At 48.2% G+C, this 21,872-nt stretch overlaps 2 protein-coding genes across 9 annotated transcripts; one reads left to right on the plus strand and one right to left on the minus strand.

Annotated features, from left to right (window-relative positions):
* Positions 1–19: 19 nt before the first annotated feature.
* On the minus strand, positions 20–18,381 carry LOC6581366 (dynein heavy chain, cytoplasmic). 8 transcript variants are annotated; one of them, XM_015161793.3, is made up of 15 exons: positions 18,022–18,381; positions 16,291–16,865; positions 15,401–16,235; positions 14,737–15,340; positions 14,568–14,673; positions 13,978–14,016; positions 13,681–13,836; positions 9,574–13,629; positions 9,461–9,487; positions 8,240–9,392; positions 6,068–8,176; positions 4,552–4,750; positions 4,033–4,150; positions 364–3,968; positions 20–302 (listed from the first exon to the last, which is right to left on the minus strand). In XM_015161793.3, the coding sequence occupies exons 1-15, from the start codon at positions 18,263–18,265 to the stop codon at positions 137–139; spliced, it is 13,992 nt and encodes a 4,663-aa protein (XP_015017279.2). In that variant the 5' UTR covers positions 18,266–18,381; the 3' UTR covers positions 20–136. The 8 variants fall into 8 exon arrangements, with proteins under 8 accessions (XP_015017279.2, XP_015017275.2, XP_015017276.2 ...); XM_015161789.3 differs by lacking the exon at positions 4,552–4,750 and adding an exon at positions 5,704–5,899; XM_015161790.3 differs by lacking the exon at positions 13,978–14,016.
* Positions 18,382–18,536: 155 nt separating this feature from the next.
* On the plus strand, positions 18,537–21,664 carry LOC6581367 (probable leucine--tRNA ligase, mitochondrial). Its single transcript, XM_002007066.4, is given in 5 exon segments — positions 18,537–18,737; positions 18,795–20,210; positions 20,212–20,587; positions 20,647–20,891; positions 20,949–21,664. Coding segments are annotated over 5 exon segments (2,616 nt in total). The 5' UTR covers positions 18,537–18,647; the 3' UTR covers positions 21,438–21,664.
* The last annotated feature ends 208 nt before the right edge of the window (positions 21,665–21,872 follow it).

The raw sequence follows: 21,872 nt of genomic DNA on the forward strand, positions 1-21,872 counted from the left end.
ATTGCTCTATTTGTTGGGGTTGTTAGTTATGTGAATATATATTTAAAATTGTTGATTGGAAATAAGGGATTTGGTTTTCAAAACTGTCTATGGATTATATGATTAACGTATACAATATTTTATATAGTTATTGATATTAGTTCAAAGCCGTAGAGGTCAACACGGCCACGCCACGCTCATAGAAGCTGTGCGAATCCTGGCCAGCGGCCACAGCCAAATCCACCGTGAAGAGCAGCTCCGTACGAGTGGAGTTCAAGTAAACGGGCAATGTTAGTTTGCTTACCCGCGGCTCCGACGAGATTCTGCAAAGCGAAACAAGTTAATCAAGCTCAAGTAAATTCAAGATTTTGTGGTGATACTCACTTGATCCACTTTAGTATGGTTAAGGGCAAATCCATCATAATAGTCGAGGCGAGTAGCAATTCATTGTTCTTGCACTGGGCGCCTTGAAGCTTGAGTCCGGTGACACCAAAGCTGCTGTCCTTCTGGTCGGTCTTCAGACCTGCATCGGTAATGGTCACATCCAGAGCGAGCTCCTCCAGCGACCAGCTGTTGGCTTGAGCCACACACTGTCTGGTGGCCGTGATATACGCTTCCGGATTGAGCAGACCACCCAGCCATACGGGGAAGCCCTGCAACTCCTTGGCTCCCGCCTGCGAGACGAGCTGTGATACCTTCTGCAGCTGCTGCACACGCATGCTAAAGTCCGTGATCCACTGGATGACGGTGCAGCCCATGGGCACTGTGTAACGCTTCCAGCCCTTGGGTATAATGCCTCGCACCAATTCGGACAACATGGAGCGATGGTGATTGGTTTGCTTCTTCTCACCCTGACAGATCAACACGACATCCTGTAGATCGGAGATGACCGTCTGGAGAAGTCGAGCACCGCTGGTCACCTCGCGCTCGAAGTAGCGATATAGCGGATCCTTGATGTTCTCCACGGTGCGCTTGAGTACTTGCAGACTCTTCGGCAGAAGTTCCAGCCAGGCGGTGGCCGAGTTGTGCAGTGTCTTCATCCAGGACGGGCGACCATCCTCGCTACGTGCCACGGCCAGTGCAGATTGCTCCGACTGCTCCTCAACGCTGTAGGCCAACTCATCGTCATCCTCCAGCTGCTGCATCTTGAGCAGCTTGCTTACCAGATCTGTGCCTCTAGTTGTTAGCAGCACCTTTTCGGCATTGTTGGGCAGACCCAACCAAGAAGGTGTCTGGCGATCCGTTAGATTCTCGATCCACTTCAGGAAGTGATCACGGCGAGTGCCATCCGGCATGGTAATGTGTCGGAGTCCACCTGAGGCGCCATCCACATTCGCAACCAATGCAAAGTCTGCCTCGAAACTGCGTGCCGTGAAGAGTTTCTTTAGGAAAGAGGTGAGCAGACGCTGATCAAAGTCGTTGTCAATCTTGCCTCCGTAGATGGACTGGGAGAGCAGAGTGACCAGTGCATCCCATGGCACCTTCTCTGGTGGCAAATTGGTACGTCCCATGGCCGTGGTGTCGATCCACGTATCCAACGTATCGCAAGCCACTCGCAAGTCGGACTCATTGAACTCGTACTTCTTGGCCCAGCCGAGAGGCACATAACGCAATCGCTCCTGAACGATGGCATGGAACCAGGCCAGCAAGAAATAGAGTCGAGCACGCTCACTGGGCGTCTTCATCATTCGTGCCGCGGGCACCGTCGAGAAAGTACGCAACAGATTGGCGCGAATGCCTGGCGGTGGTTCAAAGACGAAGATGCGACCGGCGCGTAGTAGATTAACCGGAACCTTCGGATTGATTTCCATGGTGAGGAAGAGGCGGAAGCCGGAGTGTGGCTGCAGCGAGTGCATCTTCTTCTCCAACTGCACCAACCATTGTGGAGCCAGGTGTACGTTCTTAAGCAGGACCCAGCGACCTGTCTTGCAGGCCATGTTGATGGCTCGCTCAGCCTGGTTGAAGCCCTCGGCCGAACCGATGGCAATGCTCGAGATTTGTTTGTTCTGTTCGGCGGCCAAGTCATCCACACGACCCGATGCATCGAAGCCGGGCACAGAGCATAGCAAAGCAGGTGTATTGCAGTTCAACTGCTTATCCACCACGGCCGCAAAGTCCAGCTCCTGCTCAGCGTTTGGCATATAGTCGACGCCCAGCACCGTGTTGACCACATTGTGAGCAGCGGCAATGACTCGATCCGGTCGGAAGGCCTGTATGAGCAACAGCTGATGCACGGAGCTCGCAATGGCGCTCAGTGCCTTCGATTCGTCCCACAGCTGGGGCACGCACTGCTCTGGTGAGCTCTGCTGCAACCAGGCGCCAAGCTCAGGCATGGAGCGCACCTTCTCCACCAGCTTGCGGAAGATGGGCAAACGGGTAGCCAAGCGATTAACACCCTCGATTTGCTCACTACTCAATCCCTCAACATGTGTCGGATTCGTCAATAGGCCCTCACGGCTGCGTAGGAAGAAGTTGAACTCTGCGTCGAGATTAGATTCTCCAGTGCCCTTCAGATGGATCTTGCACATGAGCAGTGCAAAGGTAAGGCGATCGTTGTGCAGCATTCCACGTGCAACACGCTCATAGCACACCTGGAATAGATCCCTGGTCACGATGCCCAAGCGCTCCGAGTGATCGGTGCGGCCTTCGAGCCGTGGATTGTTGTATAGCACGGTGGAGAATATGTCAAGGAACATCTTCAGCGAGTACTGGTAGAGGAAGTGGACTTGGTTTAAGCTGTCCATCGTGAAGTACATGTTGCTGCACGCCACAGAGAGTGGCAGATACTGCTGTGACACCGTCTCAATCTCGGCTATCACCTTGTCCGTCTCATCCACCTTCTGGTTGATATCGTATGCCTCCTTTTTGAGTGTCTCCAAAGTTGTGATGACCGAATCGTCATCCAGAATCTTGCCCTTGGCATCGTTCAGTGCTTGCAACAGACTCTTCTCCAACTGACGCAGTCGCAGACGGAACTCGCCTTGGAGCTTCAGCAGATCGGAACGTTTCTCATCAATGTCCGGACGCTCAGCCTTCAGCACTTGGTTCAAACACTGCGATTGCAGCGAGCTGCGCGTCACTGTGAAGTTGACAAAGGTCACCCTCGAGCAAATGTCGGGCGGGAATTCAACAGTTGGATCACGCGTCGACAGGAAGATGACAAAGGATGGCGACAAATCGATGTCCTGATCGCCCAGCGTGATGAGCACACGGCCGCCAGTGCGACGCAGCTCGCGATTCAGCACCGGATTTAATATAGGATCATAGTTCTCAACGTCCTGCACAAGCAAGGGATTACCGAAACGCAGAGCCGACTCCAGATTCTTGCGGAACGAATCGTCCAAAAAGGAGGTCTTCGTTATCTTCTTGCCGGCGTACTCATTCAACAGGAACGTTGTGGCCTGTCCCGAAGGATCAATGATCAACGGATAACGGTTGAAACGCTTCAGCATGATCGCATTCTCCGTGCACAGATCATCCGAGGGCAACGCATTCGCCTGCCAGCGCAAACGCTCATCCGGATTGGATAGGTATTCTGTGCGTGCAATGTCCGCACGGTATTGAATGCTCGCCGATTGCAAATGCTGTGACCAGGTGGTAAACAGATTAAGACGATAATGCTGATCAAAGTAGCCGCCATACGCTATAAAGGCTGCCGACAGTAGCACATCGCCCACAATTGTGGACATTTGGGATTTGAATGTCTCGCTGGTGGACTCCCAGCGCTCGCGTTCAATGTTCAAGCTCTTGAGCAGAGCAATCGAGCGATCCACCTTGGCCTGCACATTCTCCAGATCAGTTTTGATGGCCTGCGCCTGGGAAATAAGCTGAGCATATTCCTCCTTGTAAGCAGCAATGCTGCGTTCCAACTGCTCCACCAAATCCTTGGTCTCCTGTGCGCTAGCCAAGTTCACGTCAGCCTGCTCTTCCAATGAGCGCAGTTCCTCACGCAACGGCTCCACACGCTTCAACATGTCTGCGTATTCGATCTGTGAAAGAAAAAGGCATTAGAAATTATCTGGTAATATTCTATATACACCACATAATATTTACCTGTGCTATAGCCCATTTAACCATGGGACCGCAAGCCATACTCGCACGATTGACCTTCTCAAAGTTGTAGTCAGGATTGCTGAGGTACTTCGACTTCATCTTCTCCCGAACCTCATCGCTGTGAAATTCCCAAATTAATCATAGATTACAGATTATTAATTGTTATTAACTCATGACACTATTCAGGTTATACTGGTATGAATTGAGCAAGCAAAGCAGTTTGTTATTACTGATCAACGCGAAAATTTAACCAAAACCAATTAAATAAAAAATAAAATAAAATAAAAACAATGAAGAAGTTTTCCAAATTAAAGCCAATTACCAGTTAATATTAAAGATTAGGAGCAACATAAATAATATTTACAGACAACGCAGCTCGCTTAATCATTCACAAAAACTACGGGAAAACAAATCTCAACAGAATAATTTTCTACTCTTCAGTAAAAACAAAAAATCAAGGAAAAAATCAATTCGAGAACAAAAAAGAAAAACAAAATGTAAAATTTGTTTCATGCTTACGTTATGTTCTCGGTACCGAAGTTAGATACAATTGAATTAATGAAATTTTCACGCATTATCACTGCGCGTATCGCTTTCCAATCGGTCGCATACTCGCCCAGCAGCAGGCAAATCGACTCGAGTGCCAATTTAACCACCGACGGTGGATTCGCCATCGTTCGCACCTCAACGAGTTGCTGTTTGCGTATAGACTTCACAGCTATTGGTGGTTCAATTGGGTTGGTTTGGTGGTTGGGTTAACATGAAGGATCAGAATTATTATAAACCATATGCAGCACAACGATATTGGCACTTAACTGTTATACTCGTACAGACTAGCCTAGCAAATGTTACGTTTAGTTTTTAATACTATAAACATTATTCAGATGTATGGGCTATTCCAGGATATGAAACTATTTGTCACTGTTCCTGCAGATATCATGATAATATGCTCATGATATGGCTTATGATAGAAAGCATAATTGCGCGGTATTATAAAATATCATTAGAAGCAGGAAATCTTCGATCATATTCATATACAAACAATCAGAACAACGGACATTGCTCAATACTATAGAATATTTTGAATAATTTGTAGGTCTAACATATAGTATATATTAATTTAAAGTAAATTATTTTTTCTGCTGCTCTGCGACATTCTCTTTCCCTCAAAAAGTGATCTTTGGATTATCATTTAGTTTATCCTGGAAAAGTCCATGTTAACCAGACCATAAGATCTAGAACATTGACCTATTTGACCTGATTTTGGTAGCGTAAATTAATCAACAATTCTTAACGACTTCTTTAGTTTACAACTTATACACATGATATTTAACATTATGTTTAAGGTTATATATAAAATATATATCGTAAGTTAAGATATTTGCCAGTGCATTGCGTATGCAGTGTTTGTGTATATATGTGTCTGTGTGTGTATGTGTAGTAGTAGTGGTAGTAGATATACGATTATATATATTGCAGTTGTTTAGTTATGTTATAGAATATTTATAGAAATATATATATAGTATATGGAGATATATGATGCCAATTAGTGTCACAATACGGCACAACAACCTGAGATGAATTGACGTTAAGTGATAAATGCGATAAAATGATGGCTATATATATATATCAGATATCAGGTGGCATATAGAGATATTGAGAGTTGCGTACGTGATCTTATCTGTCTCCAAGTTAACAATCGACGATATGAAACTGTCTTTAACGAGTATGCCACGTATGGCCTTCCAATCTGTGGCACTCTCATTGAGCAGCTCGCAGACCGATTCCAGAGCCAGTTTTACGACAGCGGGCGGATTTGCCATCGAACGCACCTCGGCCAGGTGTTTCTTTTTAATCGAGCTAACGGCTAACGATTGTGCGAATTGTGTTTGTGTATAGATTGGTGTTGGTGTTTGTGTGTGGAAGTATTGATTTAAATATTATCATAAAAGTATTATAACTAGACTTAGAGGCAATACGTAGCTATAGTCTAAATATCTGACCCCTCCCGCCCCTTGGCATCCGAAAAACTTACCTTGCTGTGCTTCGATAACAGCGGGCTCCACCTGGGCCAGATCTGCCATCACATACTTGCGCTTCTCTTCGATTTTGACCGTTTGATCGGCTAGACGTATTTGTATCTCCTGAGACTGAATCTTCTTCTTCTCCGCCTCCTGTTGATCCTGGAACATTTGCTTCAACTTCGCATTGGCTGCCTCGTTCTTTGCTTGCAGCTCCTGTTTCTTGACTGCCAGCGATTTCTGCATCTCTTCCACCTGCTCTACGGTCTCGGCAATCTTGTTGAGACCCACGTTCAAGTGCAACTGCTGCTCCTCCAGATCGCTGCGCTTTTCATTGTACAGCTTCACAAAGTGATGGATGAAGTCCAAATAATGACGTGGAGTGACTGCCATGGTGCGTCCACCTCTCTTCGCCAAACGAGCGTTGGCCTGGTGGAGGGTCTGATGCACATAGACGCAGCTGTTGATGACAGCATCGCGATGTGTGGGATTGGCCGGCACCAATGGGCACACAGAGGGGAAGAAATCTGGTGGCGACCAGTTCGGCTTCTCGAGGTCGACACGCGTGGTGAACTCCTTGCCCACCTGGAACAAAGCTGAGTCTGACCAATCACCGAACCAATTGAGCACACAACGATTGAACAAAGCCGGTGAAGTCGCTGCGCGATCCTTGAGGCCATCCGTTGAGGGATTCATGGTGAAGACAACGTGCAAATTACGCATCACCTGCTGTGTGAACCACTTGTACAACTCATCGCTGGAGTCAAGCATGAGACCTTCACGCTGAGCGCCTTCCTTGCACTGAGTCATCAGAGTAGTGTACTCGTCGCCCTCAAAGAGGCCGGGCACCTCGCCGTTAGCTAACAAAGTGTTCATGCGTTCAAGGAAGCCAGAGTCTAAGACATTTGATTCGTCCAATATGAAGGCGATCTTCTCATCCTTGCAACCAGAGCGGCGCAGCACGCAGCGCAGATCTTCGTCAAAGTCCTCGCTCGTATATTTGTTGTGCACCTTGATCTGGAATATAGACAGACCATTCATCCAGGCCACAAAGCGGGACAACGTCGTCTTGCCGGCACCAGACACACCAATGAGCAACAAATGACCCTGTGGCTGTCGGAAGATACGATCGATGCGAAGTACATGATCCAGAACTTCGTCGAAGAGCACGAGCGGCACGTCTAGCTCCTCCTCGTAGAAGACCTTTAGGCGTGCACGCACATAGTCGCGCAACTCCTCGCGGTTCACTGGCATATAATCCTTCGATAGCCAATTGCTGTACAGGATGGGTCTTTGTAGTGCCTCCTCCTGATTGATGCCTGGGAAGTGCTTGTGGGCAACGAGATCAATGTTTTCATTGGTCCAGCGACGCTCTGAATCATCAACCAAACGATCCTGGAACAGACGCAATGCCTCGTGGGCCCATAGACGTACCAAGCCCTCGACGGGTAGCGAGTCCAAGGGTCTTATGGCTTCACAGATACCACGCACCCAACGTGTCATTTCACGTGGTGAGTACACATAGTGCGGCTGCATGTCCTGTGTAAAGCGATCCTGCGAGGCCAAATAGAATTCCACCATGGCATTTGTAAGTGGCTCTGCATAGCCACGCAGCGCTGGCATTAGACGCAGCATGGCACGCGAGAAGGTTCCATAGATCTGCTTGAGCGACGTCTCTCCCGGATAATCGACGTAAATGATGGGCACATGGCGCAGAAAGCGATGCGAGAGGGGCTTGCGTCCCGGATCTGTGGGCGGATTACAAGCGCCCACAAATTGAATTCGCTCCAGTGAAACCCAGGCCTGATCGCTGGCACGATAGAAGCCCTTGTGCTCCACCAGCTGGCGTAAGAACGAGATGACACGTTGTGTGCCATACGAATCCATGTCCGGCAAATTGATTTCGTCGCAGAACAGCACCAACCACTTGCCAATCTGCACAGGGGACAGAACGACGCCATTTGGCGTCTTGCGGTATTCGCAATAATGATCGAACGTCTTCAGCAGCAGCTCAGGTGTTGTGGCCGATGAGAAATTGAGGCCAACCACTTCCATGTCGGGCAGAGCTCGCAACGCCGAGAAGAGCGTCATGGTCTTGCCAGAGCCAGGAGGACCGCAGAGAACTATGGGAAAGAGATATTTTTATTAACCTAAATACAATTGCAATATATGCTTTGTCTATTTACCCAAGGGCTTGTGCTCCGCCAGCCAAGTGTAGAGCAACGATTCGTGACGTACCGTGTCCAGCGTGGGCACCACAATATCAGGCGAGGCAACCTTATGGGTCTCCACCTCAATTACAGGCACCTTGTTGCTCCATGGCACCCACTCACCATTCATGCTCACTTCGTAGTCAATGATCGGTGCTCCAGCTGCACCTGGCAGCGGCACAGTGGTAACACTACGCACAAAGTCTCCCAGATCGATGCGTACCTTGAGCTTAGCATCGCCGGCGAATGACCAAAGCACTGAGTAAACGAGAGCTTTGGGTATATATTGCTCCAACTGATCGGCAGAGCAAGGGAAGTCCGGATGCTGGGCATTAAAGTTGAGCACATTCCGTGCCGACTGATTGAGCATAGAGAAGAGAGAGCTGAGTGCGCGCAATCGTGTAAAGTCCATGATATGCTCCTGCTCCATGGCATACTCCAGGGTGCGCACCACAATGCCGTCGCCCGAGAAGAAGGGCTGCAAGAGCAAGGCGATGTCGCGTTGCACCTGCAACGAGGGCGACACCTCTTCCTCTTTGTCCTTGGTGGTCTTCATCACACCCACGAAGTCCTCGTCGCCATCCTCCAACGGGATGCTACGCAAGCGTGACAAATAGTTTTCAAAGATCATCTCCGTGGAAAGAACATCCTCCGAGAACCACACCATGCCGCAACGGGAGACAGTAGCAAGCGTGGCAAACTTCAGGTCCTGCACCTCAAACATGACTCGCACGTTGGGTGGAAGCGAAAGGCGCTCGCCATTGGGCAACGTCAGCAACTTGTTGTCATCCAGCACAGAGTTAAGATTTTCGACCCACTCGGGATCAACGTCGCCATCAAATATGATCCATTGGCGCTTGTTAATCTCACCACGCACATTGTCAATAATCTTGCGCAGAATGTGGGTGAACAGACCATCAGTCCATTCGCGGGTATTCGGATCGAGGACACCATAGAGCGCTTCCTTGGAAATAGCTTTGGGATCGATTACGTGAGCAACACCCTCAACGCCCTCGAAACGCTCCAGAGCCTTGAGCAGCGTACGCCAGGCTGTGGACTTGCCAGAGCCCGAAGGTCCAACCATCATGAGGCCATGATTGAGATTGGAGATTTGATAGAGTTGCAGCACCTGAATGGGAACACAATATTAGATTAAAAGAATGTCAATGATGATATATTGAATATGAGATTAGTTACTTTGTCGACCCAAGTGGAGCCGAGTCCCTTTTTGGTAGTGGTTAGTAAGCGTGTGAGGCGAATCGAATGTTATGACAAGATCAAAGAATAACTAGTGGCCCGGCCACACTTACCTTTTCCATCCAGGCGGCGCCCTGTTCATCGCCTTCGCCGCAAACCAAATAGTCCTCCTGGCATACTTTGCGAATCTCTTCCTTGAGGCCCTTCATCTCCGCACGAGTGTAGCCGACATTGGGGAAGACATCGCTGAGCAGCGAAAAGAGTAACGGTATATCCTCGGCCACCAGTTTGGGCACCATGGTCTCACACACCGACTGTATAAGAATCTCCTGCTCGGGCAGATTCTCGGCCACAGAAGCCTCGTCAATGTTCTCCTCGCCACGTTGACGCATCTGCTCCTTGATCTTCATAATGCGATCACGCTTCACGTTGCCTGCAGAGATGAGCACTGACTTCAGTGCACGCAGACCAAAGTCGTAGTGGCTCTGATTGGACAGCTGCTCGTCACAAAGCTTGAAGAAGGGCACAATCTTGCAGGCCAGCTTTTCGGCTGAGCGGAAACCTTGCGAGAAGAGCATCACCTCTGCGATAAGCTGACGATCAGGCGTTGTCATAGCCAGAGAGCGGAAGAGCTTCTTCAAATTATCAGGCAAGTTGGAACGGCCAGCGTAGCCCGGATTCATGGTTATGAAGATAGCCATATCTGGGGAGACGCGTACTTGTTTGCCCACAAGCTCGACAGTGATGCTCTCCTTGTTGCTGTCCATCTCGTATTTGAGCGCTTCCTGAATTGTTTGGATCTGCTGTGAGCAGGCAGACAGCATACGCTCCTCCAATCGATTGAACTCATCGAAGCAGCCCCAGGCGCCCACTTGACACAGACCAACGAAGATGCGGCCCATGGCCTGGAAATCAAATGTTTCGTCGCAATTGAAGACAAGCACAAAGCGTCCCAGTTGGTTGCCCAGCGCCTTAACGGACTCTGTTTTGCCCGTGCCAGCTGGACCAAAAGGTGAACCTCCCAGTCGTGACTCCAGCGCTTGCGTCATGGTCAGATAGCAACGATCAGTGAGTGGCGTTTGAACCAAACGATCCTGCACGCCCAGGTATTCAAAACCGTAGAAGAAACGCGCATTGGCCATATGGATAGTCAGCTGCTGCAGAACTTCCGTCTGTCGAGGATCGAAGTAGAAACGCATCTCACACAGCCATTGGAACGACTTTGGTGAAGTCACACCGTTGGTAATCAGACGCCGAGTGACTGTGCGCTTGTGCACAAACTCATTGATGAGATGCTCCAATTTGCGACGACGTAGCGCCGGTTGCTCCTGCAGCACAGAATCGGCCAAGACATTCAAAGTGTTCTCCACATTGCCAAGGACGCGTTGCATGGGCTTGCTATTGTTGTTCTCAGAGGCCTGCTGCAAGGCAGCCTCCACGTCCTCAGACCAGAGGATCTGGGCAGCTAGCACGACGATCTGAGCTTGATACTTGTCGCACCATTCCATGTATTTCTGTGGATCAATTTTTCCATCCCGGAACTGCTTGATATCCTGTACAGCCTGGGCCAACAGCGAGGCAAGCGTAAAACGCATTTGCTTTTCCACCAGAGACAGCCATTCATTGATCTTGGGATGATCCACAGTGGATACTGGATTGATGAAGTGCACCTCCTCGCCCTCACGCGAGGATATACCCAAGATGACATTGTTCTCCTCGTTCAATAGGATAGCAGCGACTCCGGCAAACATCTTTTTGAAATGCTTTTGGAGGCGAGCAATGTTCTTGCTGTTGCCAATGATCTCCAACAGATCCTCGTCACCCACAAAGTAAAAGCGTGGGAATGACGTACGCTCACGCTCCAGATACTCACCCAAAGCTTTTTGAATCTTGCCTAGCAGATCGGCTAGACGTTCTAGTGAACGTTGTACAGCTGGTATATTCAGCACATCCATGACCTTTGGCGATTTGGTCACCTTCTTCATCAGGCCCAGGAATTCTGAGCTAATGCTCTGGAAACGAGAAGTCTCCACGGGCAACAGTGTCTTAATGTCTGCACTGCCTGAGAAGATGCCCTCCAGATATACCCAACGACGCTGCACATCGATCCATACATCGAACAGGGCGTTAATGCGGTTCAGCTTTTCCTCCCAGGTGAGGGCTTCCTCCTCGAAGACCTTATAGTAGGGTGACAGTTTCATGGCGGCCACCGAGTTGATGTGCTCCTTGACCTTGTTGAAAAGATCGTCCCAACCTCGAATGATGCGACACTTGTTCTGATAGTTGATCAAATCCAATTCATAGTTTTGCCAGGACTCGCGCACTTGCTTCAAGAACTCCTCTAGAGCCATCTCTCCCTGAGCGACCAGAATGATATCCTTGACAATACCCTCGTTCTTCTGCAAGTTGACATCCCACACTTGACCCAGAGTCAGATCGGAGATGACCCAGTTGACACGCAGCTGCTTAGTCAACTGTTTCCAGTGACGCTCCTTCAAAGCATCCGACTTTAGCTCCACAATCAGCATATTCACCTTGATGTAGCTCTGGATAAGCTTCTTCACGTACTCGTACGACTCGTACATGCGAAGACGAGCAGGCAACTCTTTAAGTTGCGCCATCATAGCTTCCAGTTGCTGGCGCAACTTGCGCGGCTGCACTGAAAGCCATGGCTTCTCGCGCGTCTCATCAATCTGGGTCCAAACCTTGGACAATTCACTCCAGACACCGCGCAGATCCTGCAACTCTTCGAGAGCCACATTCATGCGCTCGGCACTGTTGTTGGGAACTGCCGATTCCTGCAGCTCCAGCGCCTCCTTGGCCTTGGCCACGTTGTCACGCTCCTCTTTGAGGCGCGAGTACTTGCTCTCAAAGATTTGCAACTGCTGCAGAGCATCATCGGGGCGTATTTTGCCACCGGTGGGTTTGGTCTTCTCCCAGTCATTGAGGAAGTCCACGGTGCGTGTCTCCACGGCCTTATCTTCGGCCACAATCTTCGCCTGAAGGCTTGCTACTTGTGTCTGGATAGCCGTGTCCTTTCGCTTGATTATTTCATTAAAAGCAGACCACTCGCCCTCGATGTTGTCCACATGCAACCAGTTATTGGGAAACTGGAAGCGTTGTCGCTCCAAAATACGCTGAGCCTCGCGGAACACTTCAACCTGCTTGTCCCAGGCAATCATGTCCTTCTTCAAAGACTGCACATATGTAATAAAGCTGACCGCATCCGAGGTGCTGGCCGCTTCGATGCTCTGCATTTCCAAATCTGTGCGCGACTTGGACACCTTGGAGTGGAACGTGGTCATCTCAGTGCCCAGCAGAGTGCCAAACTTGCCCAGTGCCTCCTTGTGCCACGAATCGTACTTCAGTGTCACCTTGGCCTGCACCTTGGCGTAATCAATGATGATGGCACCATAAGCGCGACGTGTGTCCGAGGTGTCGAAGGTTGTGCGCGACTGCTTGATGTCGTTGAGGCACTTGATCCATAGATTCACATCCTCGCCCAGGCGGCCGTACAGTGTGTCCGCTTGTAGATCCCACAGGCTTTGATAGCGCAGCCATTCGTCCACATAATTACGCACCTCGCTAATCTTGTGCTCTATTGCGCCATAGGCATTCTCCAGTATCTTGCCATCGGGCAGCTTGGTCAGCAGATTGCGATAGGTTTGCGAGACGGGCTTCTCGAGGCCGACCTGATAGCGTGTGCTCTGCAAACGCACCTGCGAGGTGACAATTGCCTGCCAGGCAAAGAACTGCTGCATGATCTGGAAGCGAGCCTCCTCGATTGAGGGATACAGATACATCTGCTGATTAGTGATGCGTATTTCGTGCACTGCATTCTGAATCTGTGGCTCTCCACCAAGCTTGTGTGTGGGCTGTGCTGGAGCGTCTGTGTCCATGGAGGTGTCCACCTCCTTCTTGTTGCCCGTCAAAGCTTCAGTCCAGGCTTGAATGCCCGCCTGCAGACGCAAGGCCAGCTTCTTCTCTACCTCCTCATCGAGACGCGTAACCCAAACACTCAGATTGGAATATTGACGCAGCGACAAATCATCGACAGCATGCTGAATCTTGGAAAGGATTTCCACAAAGGTAGCCGCGCTGTAGGGGCATGTTTCTAGCGAGCGTACATCCACATCCAGCTGCTCTTCCACCACTAGCAAGTCATCCACCTAAAACAAAACAATTAAGAAAAGTGCTTTTAAAAATCTTGTACATCTTACCTTCTCCTGGAACTGTGTCACACATTCGGAAAGGCGCAGCACATAGGGATCCAGCTTATAAGATTCCCAGATCAAACCAATTCCCTCGGAGACCAGATTCAAGACTTCCTTACGCAGGCCGGCAACCAGAGGTACAATGCTGGCACGATCTTCGATCTGTATGAAAGTCAAAGTCAAATTAGTATATATCAATACATAATGCTAGGATAGAAGTGGAATCTAACTAATGCATGCGGGATTTGAACAATAACAAACAGTGGAGCAATAACTTTTTGGGAGCGGCACAAACAACACTACCTTGAATACTGAATTTAGTGCTAGACTCCTATTATTAAGCTGCATGAAAGAAAGGTTGTTGGTATTTTTGGTTGATATAAAAATAGGTTGTACTATGTTGTCTATGTAAGTGGTGAACTGTGTCTGTGGGTGTCTTGTTGAGTGGTGTCGATAACAAAATTCAAGCTGCACGCCACGCGTAAAGCAATGCAAAAACAAAGCTAATATTCCGAAAGGAAAATAAACTGATGTTATGCATATGTCTAAAGCTTTCCATACAAAAATGTTTAAAGTGAAGAAATGGTTCAAAGAAGTAAAGTAAGTAGTAAATAAATATTAATGAATAAACTTTTCATTGAGAGACTTGAAGCAAACATATGAATATTAGTTAAGCTTTAGCAATAGATCAAGAATATCTACATTATATATTTAGTAGATCTCTTTTTCTACGAATTACACAACTTGTAACCAAGTTTAAGCTTGTTTAATTAGACATATGCATTCAAAAAAGTAAACAGAGCAATTGCTCCAGCTTTGGTGATGGTGGTTGTGTGTCCATTGATGATGATGGTGGTGTGGTGCAGCGTGTAAGCTAAGTAAGCATATATTACCTTCTCCAAGGTGCGTTCGTAGGTACGGACGCTTTCAATCAGGGATATAGCATATGGATAAATCTGATTCGCCTGATGAGCTTTGTTGACAATAGTGAGTGGAACTCTAAAAGAGAAAAGCAAAATGTTGTATTTACTTAAAAATGAAATTTCGCATTCTTCCACTCACCTGAAGCCCAGGTTCTTGATGTTGCGCACTTCTTTGGCCAGCGTTATTATCTCTGGCAAAAAGTTGACACGAAGGCGCAAAACATTGCCACGCCCAGTGCGGGAACGAGTTGACTCAATGGTAAAGATTCGCCCGGAGCTGCCGAAATTGCGCTCCTGGACCTTGCGAGCCCACTCGTGGAACACTTCAGAGATAGACAATTTGGCGCGGAAGCTATCGCCATCAGCTTTCAGTTTCTGGCCCTCGATGTGGGTCTCCCAGCCTTTGCCCAGCACATCCTCAACACGCTTCAGATACATGGTCAGCTGGTTGTCGATTTGACGCGCCCAGATGATGGAGCCCGCAACGGGCGGCAGATCGCGCACCGAGGATAAACGACAACTCTTGCTCTGCGGATATTGCACCTTAAACTTTTCGTGAAGTGCCTCGATGTCGTCCTTGACACGCTGTATCAGCTGCGTCTGGTACTCGCGAATGGCGCCACGAATGTGCGGACGCACAAACAACGCATTGAAACGCGAGAATATGCGGAACATCTCGTTTGCGTTCTTTGCGGTGCCCAGTTGGTCACGTAGATGGGCCGTGATGCGGGTTTCCACTCGATCTGCAGATAGTATCCCATCATTAATTTAAATTCAAATTAAATTTATATAGTTTCGCTTACCAATCTTCTCTTCATAGCGCTTGACAGCTGCTTCCCAGGCCTCAGACCCTTCCTTGGTAATGTCCAAACAATCCACCTCCTTGACATTCTCGTACGCCAAGTTGACCTCTTCGATGGCATTAGCATCGGCGGCATCCAGACTGTACGGCTGCTTGGTTTCGACCGCGCTGCCATCATCGTTAGCCGCTTGCTTAGTGGGCCTCAGCACACGCAGAATAACAGTACGAAGCTGTTCGTGCTGCCTGCGGAACTTTCGCATGTGCTCCATGCGTGTTTGCAGCTTCTTATGAGCCGGTGACACACGCCACACCATCTTCAGATGTTCGTCACGCTTCTTCTTCACAATGTCACGCAGCAGACCCTGCAACTTATCATACTCATCGTCCCAGCAGCTGAAGATCTCGAAGCACTGATTCATCACGCGCTCAAATTCATCAAATGGAATATGCATCAGTCGGCGGGTGCCAAGCACCTTGAGCAACTGCTGCGACAAATCCCGCGAGATGGCCTCGATGAGCTTCAGACAGCGCTGGATGGGATACTTAGTGTTGCGCACTTTACGCAAATGCGAGAAAATCTGCTGCACAGCGGGGCGAATCTTTTCCAGCTCTGTTGCAGAGAGTAGATCGTTGATTGGGAAATCCTTCATTAGGGGATTATAATCGGCCACAGTGGCCAAAGCCTGCTTTAGGCCTGTGTCCGTGTCAAACGAAACTGTTGCGTGGAAACGCTTGCCATGCTTCAGTATGTCCAAAGTAAGAGCAACTTCTGGCGACTCGCGTTTCTCCTGGATGCGATACAATGCCCGCTCCAGATTCAGCCAAAATGATATTTCCTACAAAAAAAATACAGATTAACAACTAAGAGAGATTCATTAAATACTTTCTTACCTGCAGCGCAGTGCCAGAACCGGGATCACGATTCAACTTGGTTACTTTCTTGATCTCGGTAATCCAGCGATTCACGCCATTTTGCAGCTGATTGAGAAACGACGAGTCCTCCACTTTGTCACCAAAGTCAACCACCTTGGCCTTACGGTTCTCATCGGCGCACTTGCGTATGACCTGATTGACAGCTGGATGGGCAGTCAGCGTAATCTCTGGAATATCAATATTCTGCTGCAAATGCAGCAGGCCCATCTCCAACTCCGCCAGCTTCTTCTCCACCGATGGTGCCATCTTATCGCCATCGCGATCAGCCCGTCCAGATTCCTTGACATACGACTTGAAGTACGGTGCCAAAGACTTGCTAATGAATGCATGCAGCGTCTCATAGGGTGAGCCGTCCGAAAAGTTGATCAAACGCAGCTGCGAGTGAATCGACTTGTCAGCTTCGACGACCATGCCACGCTTGATGCAGGCCAGAGAAGCCATGCGGCTGTTGGTGAAGTGTACATCGTTGCTGATTTGATAAGACACCTGTTCCTTCTCCTCCTCACCTTCAGCCGGCTGTTCGCTGTCATCCTCTGTGAGATAGATAGTGAGAGTAAAAGCTGAGTGAGTGTCTGTTCGTTATCAAGTTCTCACCTACACCCACATTTCACTCAATGCAAAAGTATTATCTGACATTGGCGTTCAATGACGAAGCCGCAATGTCATTGACACACATTCATTACCAAGGTGTTAACCTTCGAAAATTTAGCGGCCAAGGTGAAACCTTCAAATTTCATGCATTCAAGGTCTGAACCTTGAGCGTGCGTTGCTCCCACATAGCCTGACCCTGATGCGAGGCATCGTTCAAAGTCGCGAGTCGATGAAATGTACATGCGGACGGGCTCAAGGTCGAGTCGTTTCCGCAAACAAATCGAAAAAACAGCTGTTGCTTTGTTTACAATGCGGCAACCGGCAAACAGTCCAACGTCTGGCCACACTAAATGAGCAACAGGCTGGCAGCACCGCGCAGCTAGTTACTGCGCATGGTCAATAAAGCTATAAGGTGGCAATGCTAGTTTGGTAACTTTCTAAGTTGACGTCACGTATATGACATGCCTACGTAACAACCCCAAGAACTTGTTGATCGGGTCAGAAAATTAATATCAATTTAAGTAAAACTTATCATACAAATCGGATGTTCACCAATTTTTTACTAAATAATCTACCCTTATGTTCTGTGGTTAACAGTAAGAATGAACAGATGTTTACATTTTACATAATACTGAGTACAGAATATTTAAGTTAGTAGAGACTAAGAAACAATCAACATTATTCTTCTCAGCTGAATTGTTGTTCTTCTAGTAGAGACTAAGAAACAATCAACATTTTTCTTCCGAGCTGAATTGTTCTTGCATATACTTATGACGTCACGCACGGTAACCACGCACAATAACCTGTATTTTGAGACTATGAAAGCTGTTTCTGAGTCAGCTGCCATGACGTCATGCGCATAAGCAAGCCACGAAAAAAGCATGAAGCACCCAATTGCCGATTGATTTTTAACAACATTGTTGCGTATGCAAATTGAACTTTAAAGAAATATTTCTATACTCTACTATACAATAAATATATTTTTATAACCGCCAAGCCTTCCTCCATAATTGCAAGCTCCAATTAGAACCATTTTCCAACTGGGCGTCGCCATTTTGTTCAAGTTCTAAATAATTGTTGAGAAAAGACATTACTAACCTTTAATGCAATTACGCTGCACATACAGCGCCTGCACTTGCGGATCAGACAGAAACTTGCGTATAGTCTCCTGATTCACTGGATCATCTAAAGCATTATTCAGCGACTCCGGCACAACATCCTCCTCCGGCAGCAAAATGGTAACAGCTTTACGCAAGTAATTTGCAAATGCATCATAGTTGGCTATGGACAAATTAACGGCTGGATCCACCGATGTATCGGTGTTGTCCAGCGAATCGCCCATGTTTTGCAACTATTTTTGCACTTTTTTAGATAGTTTTTTGTATTAGAATTCACTTTTTCACTACACTAGAAAATTATCACGCCTAGCGAAAAAATGACGTCTGCAGTTTATGGCGAAAGTGCAACGTTCAGATTGCCACATAGTTGTAAACAGTTGCAAAAAGCTTTGTAGAGCATGCAGCCCTGTTTTTGATGTTGCCACGCTGTCAATAGTGCTTCCCGCCAAAATTTGCGCGTATAAAGCAGCGCACCTACAGCGATGTGGCAGCGCTGTAGAGTCAATCAGCTGTTTACTTTGCACATTGCATTTCAATTTGTTATTTAATACATTCGGCACAACTAGTTGCTGTTTATGTGGTACTTTATCAATTAAAACGGACAGAATGCAAGCTCTGAGGCACAGCCACATTTTACGTGGCTTTAAATTGAACTTGTGCCGTCGGCTATTAACGCAAAGCTGCACGGGCAGTGAGGTATGCCGGCATATGTAATTTAAACCAAATAAACAAAATGTTTTCTTTTTCTTTTAGCAATTGGAGCTGACAAGTGAGCTGAAACATCGCATTGAGAAGCACTGGAATAAGCATATGAACAATATTCATTTTAATACTAAAGATGTGCAAAATAAGTACTATGTGCTCTCTATGTTTCCCTATCCCTCGGGCAACTTGCACATGGGGCACGTGAGGGTTTATACGATCAGCGATGCAGTTGCTCGATTTCATCGGATGTGTGGAAAGAATGTATTCCAGCCCATTGGCTGGGACTCATTTGGTCTGCCCGCCGAGAATGCGGCCAATGAACGAGGCGTTGCGCCAGCTGAATGGACCAAAAAGAATATCGCGCAAATGAAGCAACAATTGGAACGGCTGGGCTGCTCCTTCGACTGGGCACACGAGCTGTCGTCCAGCAGCCCCGAGTACTACAAGTGGACGCAGAGCTTGTTTCTCATGCTGCACAAACGAGGGCTGGCCTATCAAAATGAGGCTCTGGTCAACTGGGATCCAGTGGACAAAACAGTTCTTGCTGATGAGCAGGTGGATGCCAATGGCTGCTCCTGGCGCTCCGGTGCCAAGGTGGAGAAGAAACTGCTGAAGCAGTGGTTCATTCGCACAACCGCCTACGCCAAGCAGCTGCTCGACGGCCTCGATGATCCCACACTGCGCGATTGGCGAGATATTATAAACCTGCAGCGCCACTGGATTGGAGAGTGCAATGGCTACGCCTTTACACTGCCAACTTCTGCCTCGAATCTGCTGCGCGTTTGGACGCCCAATCCGGAGCATCTCAAGGATCCACATGCATTCCTCGTGCTGCGCAACAAGCATTACCTAAAGAAACTAAGCAATGCGGAACAGTTGAGCGTGGAGAATCCATTTGCGGAGACTACGATCCCGGTGGTCTTCAATGATGAGGCTGCTTTCCCAGCTGATTGTGATGTCTACTTAGCCGCGCCCACTTTTCGCGTCGAGGATCGTGAGCTGTGGGACAGCCTGGGCCTGGCTTTCTGCATCACTAACAAAGATGAGGAGCATATTAACCCGGGCAACTGGGAGCAGCTGCGCAAAGAGGTGCTACAGGCAGCAAGTCGACTAAATGTTGGTGGCTATCGCGTTTCCTCCAAGCTGCAGGATTGGCTCATCTCACGGCAACGCTACTGGGGCACACCCATACCCATTGTACACTGTGCCAAATGTGGAGCTGTGCCCGTGCCGGAGCAACAGTTGCCCGTTTCACTGCCTCCGCGGGATGCTGGCAAGGATTCACTGCTCTGCGACTGTCCAAAATGTGGGCAATCCGGGGCACAGCGGGAAACTGATACGATGGACACTTTTGTGGACAGCTCTTGGTACTATCTGCGCTATCTGGATGCGCATAACCCTAATGAGATGTTTGATGCCAAGCTGGCGAACAATTTCATGCCTGTGGACTTGTATATAGGCGGCAAAGGAACACGCTGTGCTGCATCTTTACTATGCCCGGTTCATGAATCACTTCCTGCACAGCTGCGGTCTGTCACCCACTTCGGAGCCTTTCTCCCGCCTGCTCGTCCAGGGCATGGTCATGTCGCGCTCCTATAGAGTGAAGGGCAGCGGTCGATATGTACGCGAGTCGGAGGTGGAGATTGTGAATGCCAAAAAGAATCAAGCGCTGCTGAAGGCCACCAAGGAGCCAGTGGTCATGAGCTGGGAGAAGATGTCCAAGTCGAAGCTGAATGGCGTCGAGCCGGATGATATCTTCAATGAGTACGGCACGGATACAGCCAGGCTGATTATTCTTGCAGACGTGGCACCCACATCCCATCGCAATTGGTCGAGCGCCAGTGAGTTGTATTTTATTATAAATTTACATTTAATATATCTAAATTTGACTCTGTTTCAGCTTTTCCTGGCATACTCAACTGGCAAAAACGCTTGTGGCTGACCTTGGACGACTTCAAGGCAGCTCGCGAGGAGCAGCAGCCAGAGGAGCAAGTGGACACAGCCAGCGAAGCATTTCTGGCCGAGGATGCGAAGCTCTTTGATGCCCGCAATTTCTATGTGAAAGGCGCCACCTTCAACTATCGCCACGCGCATCAGCTGAGCGTGGCCATATCCAAAATGCAGGGATTAACGAATTCCTTAAGAGTAGGTTGAATTGCTCTCTCTAAACTTAACTAACCAGTTACTTCTCTGCTTTTCCAGCGCACACCCAAGCACATCCAACGCCTGGGCAAACAGTTTGAGCGCGCATTGGCTGCACAGATCATCATGCTGGCTCCTATGGCGCCTCACTTTGCCTCCGAGCTGTGGTCGAAGTTTGTCTCCGTACCGGGTCGCCTGAACGCCGAGTGCGAGGAGCTGCAGTGGACAGAGGATGTGCTGGCACAACGCTGGCCCGACGTGGACGCCGCCTACCAACTCGATCTCAGCATCAAAATCAACGCATTTGAGAATTGTGTGATTAAGGTCGCACGCAATCAGCTGGACAAGATTAATCACAGCGATGCCATGGACATTGCCTTCAATACGGACTCGGTGACATCCTATCTGATTGACAAGAAAATACGCACCACAAACTTTGTTCTCTATCCGGGCATCGAGGCCATCCTCAACATTTATGTCGAAAGACTGCCAAAGGCGCAAAAGTCGGCGAAGAGCAGCAACGATGAGGGCAAAGCGGAGACCAAGTAGTCAGCGATATTGGTTAGGTTAATTAGTTGTTTAGCAAAGGTTACAATAGGGTTGCGATTTATGTATATATGGCATGGCATTTGCATGGATGGGAATTGTGTCTTAGCTCATGGAACAAGCTTTAACGTAAGGGTGCTAAAGGCAAGCCACTTTCTACTCTAGCAGAGGGTATCGTATATTATCTAAGGATATATTTAATAGAAGCAGAAAGAACTTGAACACTTAAATTTGTAAACTGAATCAATCATGGAATCCTAGTTCCGTCATGGAATACTTGTTCGTTATCTCCTAAACCCTTACGTAGAATCTATAAATATTGGAATACTTTTAGCTTTTAATTGACAACATTGTTTTATCAAAATTTGATAGATTTCAGTTCGCTCTCCATCTTTGGTCCAACAGAGTTAAATTTTGTTTAATTTTTGTATTTTATTA

Source organism: Drosophila mojavensis, unplaced genomic scaffold (genome assembly GCF_018153725.1).
Source record: "Drosophila mojavensis isolate 15081-1352.22 unplaced genomic scaffold, ASM1815372v1 contig_74, whole genome shotgun sequence".
NCBI lineage: Eukaryota > Metazoa > Arthropoda > Insecta > Diptera > Drosophilidae > Drosophila > Drosophila mojavensis.